The following is a 14,418-nucleotide window of genomic DNA, read 5'->3' on the forward strand; positions in this document are numbered from 1 at the left end:
GAAATTAATATTTGTGTCATTCTCAACTTTTGGCCATGACTGTATATACTGAATTATATACTGGTTCTCTTTCAAGTATTTGTTTTGGTATTTCACTTATGGGATACGCCCCCAGCGTATTTGTCATAAAACTTTATTTCACTACACCATCCATGATTGGCTGGACGTCGTGATGTGCGCGTCGGGGAATGGTGTCCCTCCTACCCTATAAAAGGTCTGACGCAGCATCTCTGAGTCACTCAAGCACCTCTTCTCGCTTTTCATCAGAAACGTTACCTCGACACGACTGCCTTTTCCAGAAGTAGCTAAACTGTCTTCAGACGTGAGCTTACAACTCGCTCGACAGGCGCTATTCTCTGGACTGTGCGGTAGTGACAATTTTCCTTTTCCTTCACCATAGTTAGAGGAAGATTCTTTGAGGAAGAATCTTCGGCTAACTCTTTTCCCGACAAAGTTAGCTGTATCCAAACAGTGACTACTCATAAGCAAGCTAGCCACCACGCTAGCTAGCTTCAAAGTTTTGTGGTTTAACTTGGACAAGAAAAGTTTTTTTACTACCTACTACCAAGCTATCTTGTCTATCTATTTGGAAATGGTATCCGGCCATCACACAAGTGCCACCATTGGAGATAAACCACTAATCGCTAGCTACCTAACTAGACTGTGCCCTCTTCATGGTGAAGAGTCTCCGTCGCACGCCAAGCTAGCCTGAGTCAACAGGATCCTAACATGGGGCTGACATCCCCAATGGCTCATTAGAGGCGATGGATATCCCCACAGGGAATCTCGGAGCGACAGCTAGCACTGGCTGGGACGACCAGCTTGAAGCCACTGCCCCACTGTTGGAGGACTCCAGCAATGACCTCGCTGCCTCCCTGCCGGGCTTCCTGATATCAGACGACAACGACTCCATGGGGCTTTCCCGACAGCACCCATTTGGAATCATCAGATGGAGGCAATGACTCCTTCATCCCCTCAGGCCGCCACGCCTCCTGCCGGGGAATCCGAAACCGGCTCTCGGTGTGGACCTGCAGGACGTGTGCAAACACACTTCAGATAAACTGTTGATTCCTTTGCCTAATACAGTAGCAGAGACCACCACGTCCCGCTACGAAGGTAAGCTACCCAAAGCCAAATGGGCAGCCAGGCAATTTATACCAGTTTTCCCAGAATGCCTGGAGGAGTTTATCCATACCTGGAATAGACCTTTCTCCTCCAAGAACCCTGTCCAAGGTGGGTCGTGTTGGACTGTGTTGACATGGAAGGGATTGGGCTTGCCCACATGCCCCCCCCATCGACCCAATGGTAGCTTCCCATCTACACCCCAGCCAGAAGTCCTCCAGTCCTCCACAGTCCAGAGTTACCAGCCAAGTACGAGTGCATTCAGTCCTCCGTGACAGAGGTCTACAAGTTGGTCGCCACAGCGGTGACGGGGTTCAGCACCGCTTCCATGACCTCGGCATACCAAGCTGAGCTACAGGAAGAGATAACGGTCACACCGGAGCCAAGTTTGTGAGACGAGAGCTGCATTGCCACAGACCTCAAGCTTAAAGCTGCCGGGAAGAGTGATGGGGCTCATGATATCCCAGGAGAGGGTGCGATGGCTCAATCTATCAACGGTATCTGACAGTGAGAATCTGAAGATTCTGGATGCTCTCGTTGGCCTTTTCGGTCCCACCATTAAGAAACGGTGCGAGGAGAAGAAGAGGGAGCCCTCCAGCTCTGTCTGCCCAGTAAGATACAGCCCAGTGCCTCCCCTGTGCCTGGCTCCACCTTCGCCCAGGCTGCAGCAGGTCAAAACCCCTTTAAGATCCCCAGCCCCCTAGGCTGCGAGCCCAAGGCAGCAGAGAACCTCGGACCCTAAAGGCCCCTGGTCTAAGAAGCCTCCCTTCCCACCCATGGCCCCAAGGAGCCAACCGGCCCCTAACCCCACCCAGGGGGTAAGGAGGAAGATGCGGACGGCCTAGTGGTGTCCCCATTGCCAGAGAGGCGAGAACGGCCTCCCCCAAGCGCAATTCTATCTCCACCACCAGTCCTGAGCCTGTTCCAGGGTGCAAGTTCCCAGGCGCCTGCATACCGGGCCCAAGTCGGTGGTCACAGAGTACAGCCCAAAGAGAAAATACAATGTCCAGGTGGATGCTTCTACAACCCCCCTCTCGTCTCACAAACTCTCAATGTCAGTTCACTTTTTTTTTTCCCCCACTAGCACAACCAGGCTATAGGCCAAGGGTGCAGTCAGACATGTTGTTTCTCACGAAATCAAAACAAACATTGTGCCTCCCTATAACCGCTCCTTCTGTGGTGATAGACCACAAAAGCACTCTCCCAGTGCGGGCCAGCCGTGCATGTGCAGCGCTTCGCGGACTCATACACTCTCCCCCCGACAAAGGGTGCTGCTCTCTCTCGGAGAAGAGAGAGATCTGGCGGGCATGCGCAGTGTCAAACTGGGTACAGGGCACGATAGACTACAATTCCCTGTCACCCGTCTCGGTTCAAAGGAATCGGCGCTCAGGCTCAGGGGGAATCAGAGCCTGTCCTCTGGGAAATCACTTCACTAATAGGTATAATGGCAATAATAAGTGTTCCTCCCAAGCAAAGCCACTGCGGTTCTTACTCAAGTTATACACCCGATCATAGATCTACAGGCTTTGAAAGTACGCGTTCAGAATGTTGACACACACTGCTCTGCTACATTATTTGCGCCCAGGCGATTGGTTCGTATCCGTCGACCTGAAGGACGCTTACTTTCACATCTGAATATACTCTCCTCACAGGACATTTCTCAGATTTTCTTTTCCAGGGCGTAATCTATGAATTTCTGGTCCTCCCTTTTGGACTCTCACTGTCACCTCTAAGAGGGAGGGGCATTCGGCTGATGACGTACATAGACGATTAGCTGCTGTGCGCTCAATCGAGACGACAATTCTTAGTCTGCTCTTGGAAGGCCTGATATTTCTAGGTTTCAGAATAAACACAGTAAAGAGCATTCTGATTCCCATGCAGACAATCTCTTTCCTAGGTCTAACCCTAGATTCGGTATCATTCAAGCTTGCCTCAAGGAAACGTATAAGAACATTCCAGAATTGCCTAGCACTTTTTCGCAGAGGGAACCTGGTCTCTTTCAAAACATGCCTAAGGCTGGAATCGGCTTTAGTGGTCATCCCATTAGGACGCTTGAATATGAGAGGGTTTCAACGCTGGGTCTCTTCTTTAGGTCCCAATACATCACGAACATCATCATGTACAGATCTCCATAGATTGCACGGTAGCACTGCACTCCTGGAGAGACCCGACATTTCTGTCACAGGGTGTCCAGATGGACACTGTTTTAGCCAAACCATTAGTCCTGACAGACACATCTCTCTCGGGTTGGGGTGCAACCCACGAGGTGCTGAACGGGGTGTGGGGACCCCATCTCCGTTCCACTCACATAAACTGCCTGGAACTCCTTGCAGTGTCCCTAGCAGTAAAGTTGTTTCTCCCATTTATGGAGGGTCTGTCACGACTTCCACCGAAGGTGGTTCCTCTCCCTGTTCGGGCGGTGCTCGGCGGTCGGCGTTGCCAGCCTACTAGCCATCACCGATCCTTTTTTCCTTTTCCGTTTGTTTTGTCTTTGGTTTTGTCTTTGTTTTTTTGGGTGTTTTTTTCCCCCGTTTCTCCCCAATTTCATAGTATCCAATTGTTAGTAGTTACTATCTTGTCTCATCACTACAACTCCCGTACGGGCTCGGGAGAGACGAAGGTCGAAAGCCATTCGTCCTCCGAAACACAACCCAACCAAGCCGCACTGCTTCTTAACACAGCGCGCATCCAACCCGGAAGCCAGCCGCACCAATGTGTCGGAGGAAACACTGTGCACCTGGCGACCTGGTTTTTTTTTTTTTTTTTTTTTTTTAAGGGGTGGATCAGCTTAATATTGCGGAAAGAATGTTGCTTCCAATGTAATTGTCTGCATCATTTCCAATCCCCCATATTTTTTTGGGTAAATATATATATCCATACACGTATGCATACATATACACATATATACATACACATACCTATATAGACATACATACTTTTTTAAAGAGTATACCTTTATTATTATTCCCCGCAAACCCTACCACCGATCCCCCAATTGGAGTAAACTGATAAACATTTCTGTTTTTACCTTCAATTTATACATCTTATACACATTTTACAGACACAGTCTACTTTATAATAGTTCTCTCTTGTTTGTTCTTAGTCCTTCCTCTATTTCTGTTGTCCATCCAGTTTGATTTCCACTTGTAACTGTGCTATTTCACAAAGGCTCCGCACCTATACACATTTCACAGATCCCGTATGCCCTACATTGTTTATCTTGTTATTAGTCCCACCCTTCAGCTCCACTCAACCCTTCCCATCTATCTTCCAACATCATCCATTTCGGATTTTTATTTGCCATATATTTTTCAACTGCTGTGATGCTTCACAAAAGATTTGAATCTTCCTATTCTCATAGCTTCCACGGATTGTAAATTAAAAATAAACATTTTTGCTAAAATAATTATTATATTATTGATTGATTGACTATGGCTTTTCAAATCCCCCAGTATTGCTATCTGTAGCGTTAGTTCTACGCAAATGTTGCAATTCTTCAACCATTCCTGGACCTGTGACCAAAAACGAGCTACATACGGACAATACCAAAATAAATGATCTAATGACTCTGCCTCCTCACAGCAGAATCTGCAGAGCTGGGAAGATTGTATCCCCCATATATATAACATTCTATTAGTTGCAAGAATTTTGTACAATAATTTAAATTGAAAAATTGAATCTTGCGTTGTTTTGCGTATCAATTCATAAACCATGTGCCATGGAATGGGTACATCGAAAATCTCTTCCCAACTATTTTGCAATTTATATGGCACAGCTGTCAGTTTTTTGGTCCTTAAATTAAATTGGTATATGTTTTTATTTATCACACTTTTCTTTAACCATTTATGTTCTTTAATATAGGGCCGACATACAAGTTCCTTACTTTTTTCCCCTTCTACTTGCCTCTTCCATTTTTGTGGTAATGCTGCAATTAATTGGTTGTAATTTTGGGTAGAGCAGACATTTCCATATGTCTGTGTTAGCTGCATGTGTGACATTACTCCACCAGTCCTATTTATGATATCATTCACAAAAATTATACCTTTTTTAAACATTTCTTCGATAAATACAGTTTTTTACTATATTTGTTTTTACTATATTTGAATTTAACCACAATATTTGTTGTACTATTTGTTCCGTCCTTTCAGGTGGATTAAACTGAAATTGCAACCAACTTTCTAAGGCTTGTTTAAAAAATAAAGATATTTTGGAGATTATTTCCTTTTCAAACAACCGAAAGTGAGCAGGTGTAATCTGAATAAAGGGAAAAAGGCCCTTCTTGAACATAGGATGAGACATTCGTACCAATCTACTAGAGAACCAGTTTGGATTTAAGTATAACTTTTGTATGACTGATGCCTTTAGTGAGAGGTCTAATGCTTTAATATTTAATAATTTCTGCCCTCCGAATTCATATTCGTTATATAAATAGGCCCTTTTAATTTTATCTGGCTTGCCGTTCCAAATAAAATTGAATATTTTTTGTTCATATAATTTAAAAAGCAGGTCACTAGGTGTAGGCAAAACCATAAGCAAATAGGTAAACTGTGATATGATTAAAGAGTTAATCAGGGTGATTTTCCCACAAATAGACAGGTATTTTCCTTTCCATGGTAGCAAGATCTTATCTATTTTTGCTAACTTTCTATAAAAATTTATTGGAGTGAGATCATTTCTTTCTTTTGGGATTTGTATACCGAGTATGTCCACATCTCCGTCAGACCATTTAATTGGTAAACTACATGGCAATGTAAAATGTGTATTTTTTAGTGATCCAATACGTAATATGGTACATTTATCATAATTTGGTTTTAATCCAGAGAGGATAGCAAATGTATCTAGATCCTCTAAGAGGCCGTGGAGAGACTCTAGTTGTGGTTTTAAAAGAAAACATGAATCATCAGCGTACAATGACACCTTAGTTTTTAGGCCCTGGATTTCTAATCCCTTAATATTAATGTTTGATCTAATTTTAACAGCTAACATTTCGATGGCAATAATAAATAGATATGCCGATAGTGGACAACCTTGTTTTACTCCTCTAGATAGTTTAAAACTTTCTGAGATGTAGCCATTATTTACTATTTTACACCTAGGGTTACTATACATAATTTTAACCCATTTTATAAGAGATTCCCCAAAATTGAAATATTCTAGGCATTTATATATAAACTCCAGTCGTACTTTATCAAAAGCCTTTTCAAAATCAGCTATGAAAACCAGGCCTGGTGTCCCGGATATTTCATAGTGTTCTATTGTTTCCAGTACTTGCCTTATATTATCTCCAATGTATCGTCCATGTAAAAAACCTGTCTGATTAGGATGAATAATATCTGACAAAACTTTTTTTATTCTATGCGCCAAGCATTTTGCTAGGATTTTTGCATCACAACACTGAAGTGTAAGAGGTCTCCAATTTTTTAAATGGACTGGATCTTTATATATACCACTTGGGTCCTGTTTCAGTAATAATGATATCACACCTTCTTGTTGCGTGTCTGATAATCTATCATTTATATAGGAGTGGTTAAAACAAGCTAATAATGGTCCTTTGAGTATATAAAAAAAAAAATTGTATACTTCCACTGGTATGCCATCCAGTCCTGGAGTTTTCCCATCCTTAAAGGCCCCAATTGCCTCAAGTAGTTCCTCCTCTGTAATTAGGCCTTTACATGAGTCTTTCTGTACAGATGTTAATTTTACATTATTATTAGGGAAAAAATCCATACAATTAGTTTCAGTTAGTGGAGATGGAGGAGCCTGAAACGAAAACATATTCTTAAAGTACTTTACTTCCTCTTTCAAAATATCATTTGGTGAATCATGCGTGACTCCATCATTTGTAACAAGTTTTAATACGTTTTTTTTGGTAGCATTTCTATATTGAAGATTGAAAAAGAATTTGGTGCATTTTTCCCCATATTCCATCCAGTTCGCTTTATTTTTATAATATATTACACTGGATCTTTCTTGAATAAGTTCCTCCATTTCTATTTGTTTTTCCTCTAACTTATTCTGTGCCTCTATGGTACCGTTTTTATTGTTATCTAACTGTACTGTTAGTCCTTCAATTTCCTTTGTTAATATGGACTCTTTTGATCTAAATTGCTTTTGTTTTATAGATGAGTACTGAATTGCATGGCCTCTAAAGGCACACTTAAAAGTGTCCCATACAATATGGGGATCTGCTGTACCTATGTTATGTCTAAAAAAGTCAGTTATAAATTCTTCTGTCCTAGTTCTAAACAATTTATCATCTAGTAGGCTTTGATTAAATTTCCAATATCCTCGCCCACGTGGAAATTCTGTAAGAGTAATATATATGCCAATTATGTGATGGTCCGACCGCATTCTGTCCCCTATCAAACACTTTTTAACTTTTGGTGCCAGAGAGAATGATATAAGAAAGTAGTCAAGGCGACTAGCTTGATTAAGCCTCCGCCATGTATATCTCACTAGGTCAGGGTATTTAAGTCTCCATATATCCACTAATTCCAATATATCCATGACATTCCTGATTTCCTTAAGTGCCTGAGGGTGATAGTTTGTAGTGTGATTTCCTTTCCGGTCCATAGAGGTATTTAAGACCGTATTAAAATCTCCCACTATAATAATAGAGTCTAGTGTTGCTTGTAGAGTTGATACATTCTTATATATATTGTCAAAGAAGCTTGGATCATCATTATTCGGACCGTATAGGTTAATAAGCCATATATGTTTATTGTCCAATAACATATTTAAAATAATCCATCTACCTTGAGGATCTGTTTGGACAAGTTGCACATTTGGATCAAAGTTATTATTAATTAAAACCATCACCCCTTTTGAATTTCTTTGCCCATGGGAGAAATATATTTCGCCCCCCCAGTTCTTTTTCCACAAAACTTCATCTAAAACTGTCGAATGGGTTTCCTGTAAACAATAGATATTATAATCCTTCTCTTTTAGCCAGGTAAATACTGATCGTCTTTTCTTATTATCTGCTAAGCCATTACAATTGTAACTGGCTATACTTATTTCACCACTTACCATAATGAGACACACCTTTCAATTATTTTTATCAAAATATATGTTTGTAAACGTCCTATTAAAAAGTAACATAATGATTGAGTGTCTATATAGTTGTACCATGACATTTGCATCTCCACTAAGCAAACCTCCAATTGGTCCCCACTATTCCACCCGCCAAAAGCCCCCATCTCGAGTTGGGTTGTCATCCCAATGCCCGGCAGACCACCCCCGACCCCCCGCATCCCACAGCCCCGGACCGACTGGGATCCATCCTTCGAAAAGTACACACAGCGCCATCCACCGAACCGAAGCAGATCCATTGCCAAATGCATTTCCATCGCCCTCACCTCGATTTTTATTACATATTGCTGTGGACCATCCTCTATAGTCCCTAACATCTTTTACTTCTTCCTTCGCAACAGTTGTGGGATACACACATACACCCACACACATTCAGCCCTTACCCCCACACAACCATAAGCTCACCCTCTCAACAATTGCACCATCCCAGAGCCCAACTCAAGATGGGTCATGATTTACAAATGTACTTGCAGTTGCAGCTGCATGAGAAGGCCTGCAAGACCGCGCAAAAAATGAGCATAAATGTAGAGATTTATTTACCATTGTCACATCCTAGATGATGGAGGTCAAATGTACACCTTCTTCCTGAAACACCCACAATACGGTCATCCGTTTTGACCATGTTCCCAAGCATCTCCATGCAGTCCGACTTTGATTTCGTGCCACCAGGGCCACAATAATATACCCCCTCTCTGAATGTCCGAGTGTGACCCCCTCCCCATGGGTTACTGCAGCTAGTGTTGCCAGCACTGCCACTGCCTGGGTGGGGGCACCCCACCGGAATCCCCACCGGCTAGGTACAAGGTCGTCAAGGTTCTCATTAGCAGCTTTGAGAATTTCCTTGTTTATTATGCTCTCCCTTTAGGGGGCTTTGGCTTTGCAGGACCAACCCTGCCAAGCAGGCTCAGAATCTTGAGGGGGCAGTGCTGCTCTTGGTCTCTGACCTCATTTTGGCTGCATACAGACCGCTTACAGCATGCACATAAAACAGTTAGGGACTTCTCCTTAGTATCTGGGCCTTTCATGTGGGTGTCTAGGGTATAGGGCCATGGACCGTACCATTAAAATAGGATAATAAATAATTAGATATAATTTATTTTAAAAATGTAGTTCCCCATGATAGGACAATAAATAAATAAGACGTATAATTCATTATAAAAGTATATCCATCATCTGAACAACATTGAAAGCCCTCTCATACCCGGCTCACAGCAATACATTGGCTCTGGGATATGCAACCATTTCATTACTCACTCACTCAACTTTCCAAACATAACAAATAAAATAAACACACACCACACCATCCACACATACTGTGCCTTCTGTTTACTTAGTTTTTATCTTTACTATGTAGAAATAGTGCTTGTGTTCAATTAGTTATATGTGAAGATTTATAGAAAAGCTATATTTTGTATTGTATTGTTACAATCAATAACCGGGCTTGAATTGTGTTTATTTTCCTCATCTATGAGAACTTTGTAATTTTTAAAATAACCATGGAGTAGTCTTTGTGTCTCTGAACAACTGGTTATCAATATATAGTTTATCAACGACGAGAGCTACTCGTTTCGCTTTTAATCTATTTTCTTTGAAAATTGGATACAGAACTTTGCGCCGTTCTGCAATTTCCTTCGGAAACTGATCATTCATGCCAATTTTGGTTCCAGCAAGTCTTTTACCCAGGCTTTTAACCATTATTTTATCTTTAAATGAAGCAAATTTGGCAACGATTGGGCGTTCGTACCTCTGCCCTCTCTGTCCGAGGCGGTGTACACGTTCAAGTTGGATCTTGTCGATAACTTCGCGTGGAATCTGAAGCGCTGCAAGAAGGAACTCTCTAACTACAGATTCAGGAACTTCTCCTTCTTTCTCTTGGATATTTGTAAGTACCAAATTCTCTCTCATGGATCTAGTTTGTATGTCCAGTAAGGATTCCTTCAGAACGGTGTTCTCCTTTTTAATTTCATTCATTTCGGTTTCAATCTTATTGACTGTCCCTTTTAGCGCGTGTTTCCTTCTCCAATGCCGCAGCTTTTTCATCACTCATCTCGAGGCTTGCCTTCAACTCTTTTATATCCTTACTAACTAATTCAAGTATACCCAGTTTGTCATTTATTGATTTTAACAGATCGGTTTCGACCTTTACCATTGCCGGTGGTGAGAATATTAAATCATCAGTGTCTGTTGAAGAGTCACGTTTTCGTTTTTGAATCGGTTCCCCTGTCTTACTCTCCGTCATGTTTGGGTGTTGCTTGTTTTCGTAATATTTGTCGATAAATGTCTCTAGTCTTAGGATTTGTTTTGTGTTATTATCCAGATTGAAGGTTATCACCCACCAGATTATTTAGTGCTAATATTTTAGTCTAATTTAGCAGATATTTAGAATATTATGTTTTATCTTGAGGTGCTCTACATAACTTCGTTCAGTCCGCCATTACCTTTACGTTACCTTTACGTCCGCCGTCTACGCCCCGCCTCCTCCTGGCGACCTGGTTAGCGTGCACTGCGCCCGGCCCGCCAAAGGAGTAGCTAGTGCGCGATGAGACAAGGATATCCCTACCGGCCAAACCCTCCCTAACCCGGACGACGCTAGGCCAATTGTGCGTCGCCCCATGGACCTCCCGGTCGCGGCCGGCTGCGACAGAGCCTGGGCTCGGACCTAGAGTCTCTGGTGGCACAGACCACTGCGCCACCCAGACCACTGTGCCACCCAGACCACTGCGCCACCCAGACCACTGCCCTAGACCACTGCGCCACCCGGGAGGCCCTTGTCTTTGGTTCTTTCACACCTGGTTTAATTTGCTTTAAATTCTGTGTGTATAATTACCCCTGTTGCCTGCCTAGGTTTGTGCGGGATTATTCGTGTGATGTTGCTCATTAAGGTTGTGCCTTATTTGTTTTCACGTATTATACCAAGTGTGTATAAGTTTAGTGGCCACGTGAGTGTATAAGTTTAGTGGCCATATGAGTGGCCACGTGACCTCCTGTATTCATTCCCCCTACTGGCCCTGATCGCTCTCTCTCCCCACCCATTAGCCAGGGTGCGGGAGAAGGGTCTGTTTCTCATACTAATAGTGCCACATTGGCCAGAAAGACACTGGCTAGCGGAGATCACTCAACTACTATGCGGTCAGCTGTGGCACCTCCCGCTGCATTGGGACCTACTGTGCCAGGAGCGCAGGGAGATTTTCCAACCTCACCCGGAACGGTTGGCACTCTGGGCATGGCCCATGAACGGCTTATTTTGAACACTGCCGGGCTTCCCCAAAATCACATTTAGACTGTTGAGTGCTCGAGCCTCATCCACCTGGTCCCTTTATGATTTGTAAATGGCATGTGTTTGAGGAATGGCGCACCAATTCACAGACCGTGTCGTTCCAGTGCTCTGTCCCGCTAATCCTGTCGTTTACACAGGAATTATTAGACAAAGGAAAGGCCTTTTCTACTATTAAGGTATGTCTGGCAGCTATTTCGGCTTGTCATGTGGGTTTTGGGAGCACAACAGTAGGGCAACATCCGTTTTGCCCGTTTTATGAACGGTGCACGTCGTTTGAGTCCAGGGTCCAAACAGCTTGCCCTGGCATGGGACTTATCAGTTGTTTTGGATGCTCTATGCCAACAGCCTTTTGAGCCCTTGGATCAAGTGGAGGTTAAGATACTTTCATTTACGGCAGCACTGTTACTAGCGTTGGCCTCTGCCAAGCGTGCAAGCGACATTCACACGCTCTCAGTGCACTCGTCATGTACACAGTTTGCTCCTGGTAACGACAGGGTGTCATTGCGGCCGAACCCCCGCCTTTATCCCTAAGGTTACTAGCCCATCTTTGACGTGTCTTCCCCTTGAGCTGATAGCTTTTTATCCTCCACCCGGAACGAATGGTTGCATATGTTCACCCTCTGTGCATCTTCATGGACAGGACTAAGGGGTTTAGAAACTGTGATCAGTTGTTCATTTCCTGCGCGAAACCTTACATGGGTAAAGCACTCCCTAAACAACGCCTCTCCCACTAGATAGTGGGGGCTATCGCTTTGGTAAAAGTATTCAGTCTCCTGCTGGCCTACTGGCTCATTCCGCAAGAGAAATGGCTGCGGTCTGGGCTTTATTCAACGGCATATTTATCCAAGATATTTGCTCAGCAGCGAGTTGGGCTTCATCTCATACGTTTGCAAAGTTTTATAGGCTCGATGTCACTGCACCAACACTGGCGCAGGGCCCATTTGTGTGATGAGTCGCACAAAGCAGTCGGTTGTCAGGATAAGCTTGTCTGGCAATACGGGAGTTCGTATATACCATAAGTGAAATACCGAAATTAATACTTGAAAGAGAACTTTAGGTTACGACCGTAACCCCGGTTTTCTGACAGTATGAGTGAGGTATTTCACCAGACCACCCTCCTTGCAGGAGAGAGGAAGGGATGTTGCTTATTTTGAATGACTTTACGTTGGGCCTTTTTATAAGGTAGGAGGGACGCCCCTCCCCGACGACACACGTCTCGACGTCCAGCCAATCATGGCTGGTGTAGTGTATTAAAGGCTTCTCAAGAATACACTGGGGGCGTATCCCATAAGTATACTATCATACTACACTATATACAAAATCAAGTGGATTCGGCTATTTCAGCCACACCTGTATAAAATCGAGCACACAGCCATGCAATATTTTGTTGTTGCGTGGCCTCGTGAACACAACCCTGGTGTGTGTTCTGTGTTGCACTTGCTAGTGTGTGTGTGTGTGTGTGTGTGTGTGTGTGTGTGTGTGTGTGTGTGTGTGTGTGTGTGTGTGTGTGTGTGTGTGTGTGTGTGTGTGTGTGTGTGTGTGTTTTGCACTGGCTAATATGGAGTATGTTTGTGTTTCAGAGGTGTCCAACCTGCTGGTAGTAACTAAGGAACGAGTGATGGTCCCCCAGACACCCCTGCAGGAGAGCCAACTCAGCTTCCACAGGATCCTCAAGGAGGAGATCTTACAGGTACAGTACCACACACCGTACCAGGCACGTGTGCCCAAGCACCTGCCCGTTTACCCTCCTACTCGCCAAGTGCCCTTTTGGGTGATGAGTGAGGTATTTCACCAGACCATCCTATATATATATATATATATATATTATTATTTAAATTTTTTGTGCAGTAGCCCTAATACATATTGGCTATATGCCTTGCCTACCAATATTGTTATTCTCAGACCATATTTCATTTCAGAATTCGAGCTTTGATAACAAAATAGATCACTTGCGAGGCACAGCTGAGCATAAATTTAAATAATTTTACTGGACTTATGTTACCTGCATCTGATGGTCAGTCTGAGCGGAGGGAGGGAGAGAGCAGCAGAGGGTCTAGCTCTCACGGTCCCTGCTCTCTCCTTTCCTCCTGTGAGACTGACCAGAGAGGGGACATTGTCCTCCACCTGATGGCGAAACTCAATTCGCACTGCATCTGCCTCAGGCACAAGTTCATGTTGTTCCTATGACGAGAGAAAGTTAAATATTCCTTAATATTAAAATCCACACGACGAGATGCTAGTAATAAAACGCAGGCCTATCGATACACTTGGCTACTCATTCACTGCAGCTGCAGCGCGAGTGGAAGTAGGGAGCGCGTTTTATGTTTTGTAAAAGTGCTGAAATAAAAGCTTAGACATGAACTCACTCATAAAAACAGCAGCTCTTTGCTGTATTCTTTCAACGTTTCTCTCTGGTCATAGTTTTAAAAGTTTTATAAAATCACACGTAGGCTAGTATCAAACATTTGCTGTGGGGTCGTGAATGCTGTCGGCACGGTGATATGAGCTATCCGATTGGCCAGCGCAGTAGGCGCACTCGATTTAGCCACAGTTCTCCTGGTAGGCGGTGTTTGTCCCTTCAGACAAATGAAATGGTTCAAAATGGGAACACTTGGCCTACCCGGCGTGCGGGGCTTCTGAATCAAGCGCACCTACCGCCACCAGCTCAAGACAAATAAAACGATTCAATGAGATGGCAAACCTTTACTGTTGGCTTTTCTACAGAACTGTTTGGTGATTGACTAGGAATGCCTTAAATATCGACCAGTCGACCGTGATCGACCTGTTGGTGACCACTGGTCTAGACTCTACTAACTACCACACACAACAAAGATCCACATGCCACTAGCCAGCCATAATATATCATGAGTTAGAAGATTGTGAATATTATACTATGAAGTTTTTTATTTAAGGGCGTTGAAGATAAA

The 14,418-nt window shown here is 43.5% G+C and overlaps 1 protein-coding gene across 2 annotated transcripts in view; it reads left to right on the plus strand.

The window, feature by feature from the left end:
• The window catches only part of LOC120052657 (tyrosine-protein kinase JAK1-like), a 72,891-nt gene that overhangs the window by 40,344 nt on the left and 18,129 nt on the right, over positions 1-14,418 (plus strand). For both annotated transcript variants that reach the window (XM_038999702.1, XM_038999703.1), the window contains one exon: positions 13,072-13,181. In XM_038999702.1, coding sequence (XP_038855630.1) covers positions 13,072-13,181 — 110 coding nt within the window. The remainder of the gene's footprint in view (positions 1-13,071; positions 13,182-14,418) is intronic.

The sequence above is a fragment of the Salvelinus namaycush genome, chromosome 8, assembly GCF_016432855.1.
Source record: "Salvelinus namaycush isolate Seneca chromosome 8, SaNama_1.0, whole genome shotgun sequence".
Lineage (NCBI taxonomy): Eukaryota > Metazoa > Chordata > Actinopteri > Salmoniformes > Salmonidae > Salvelinus > Salvelinus namaycush.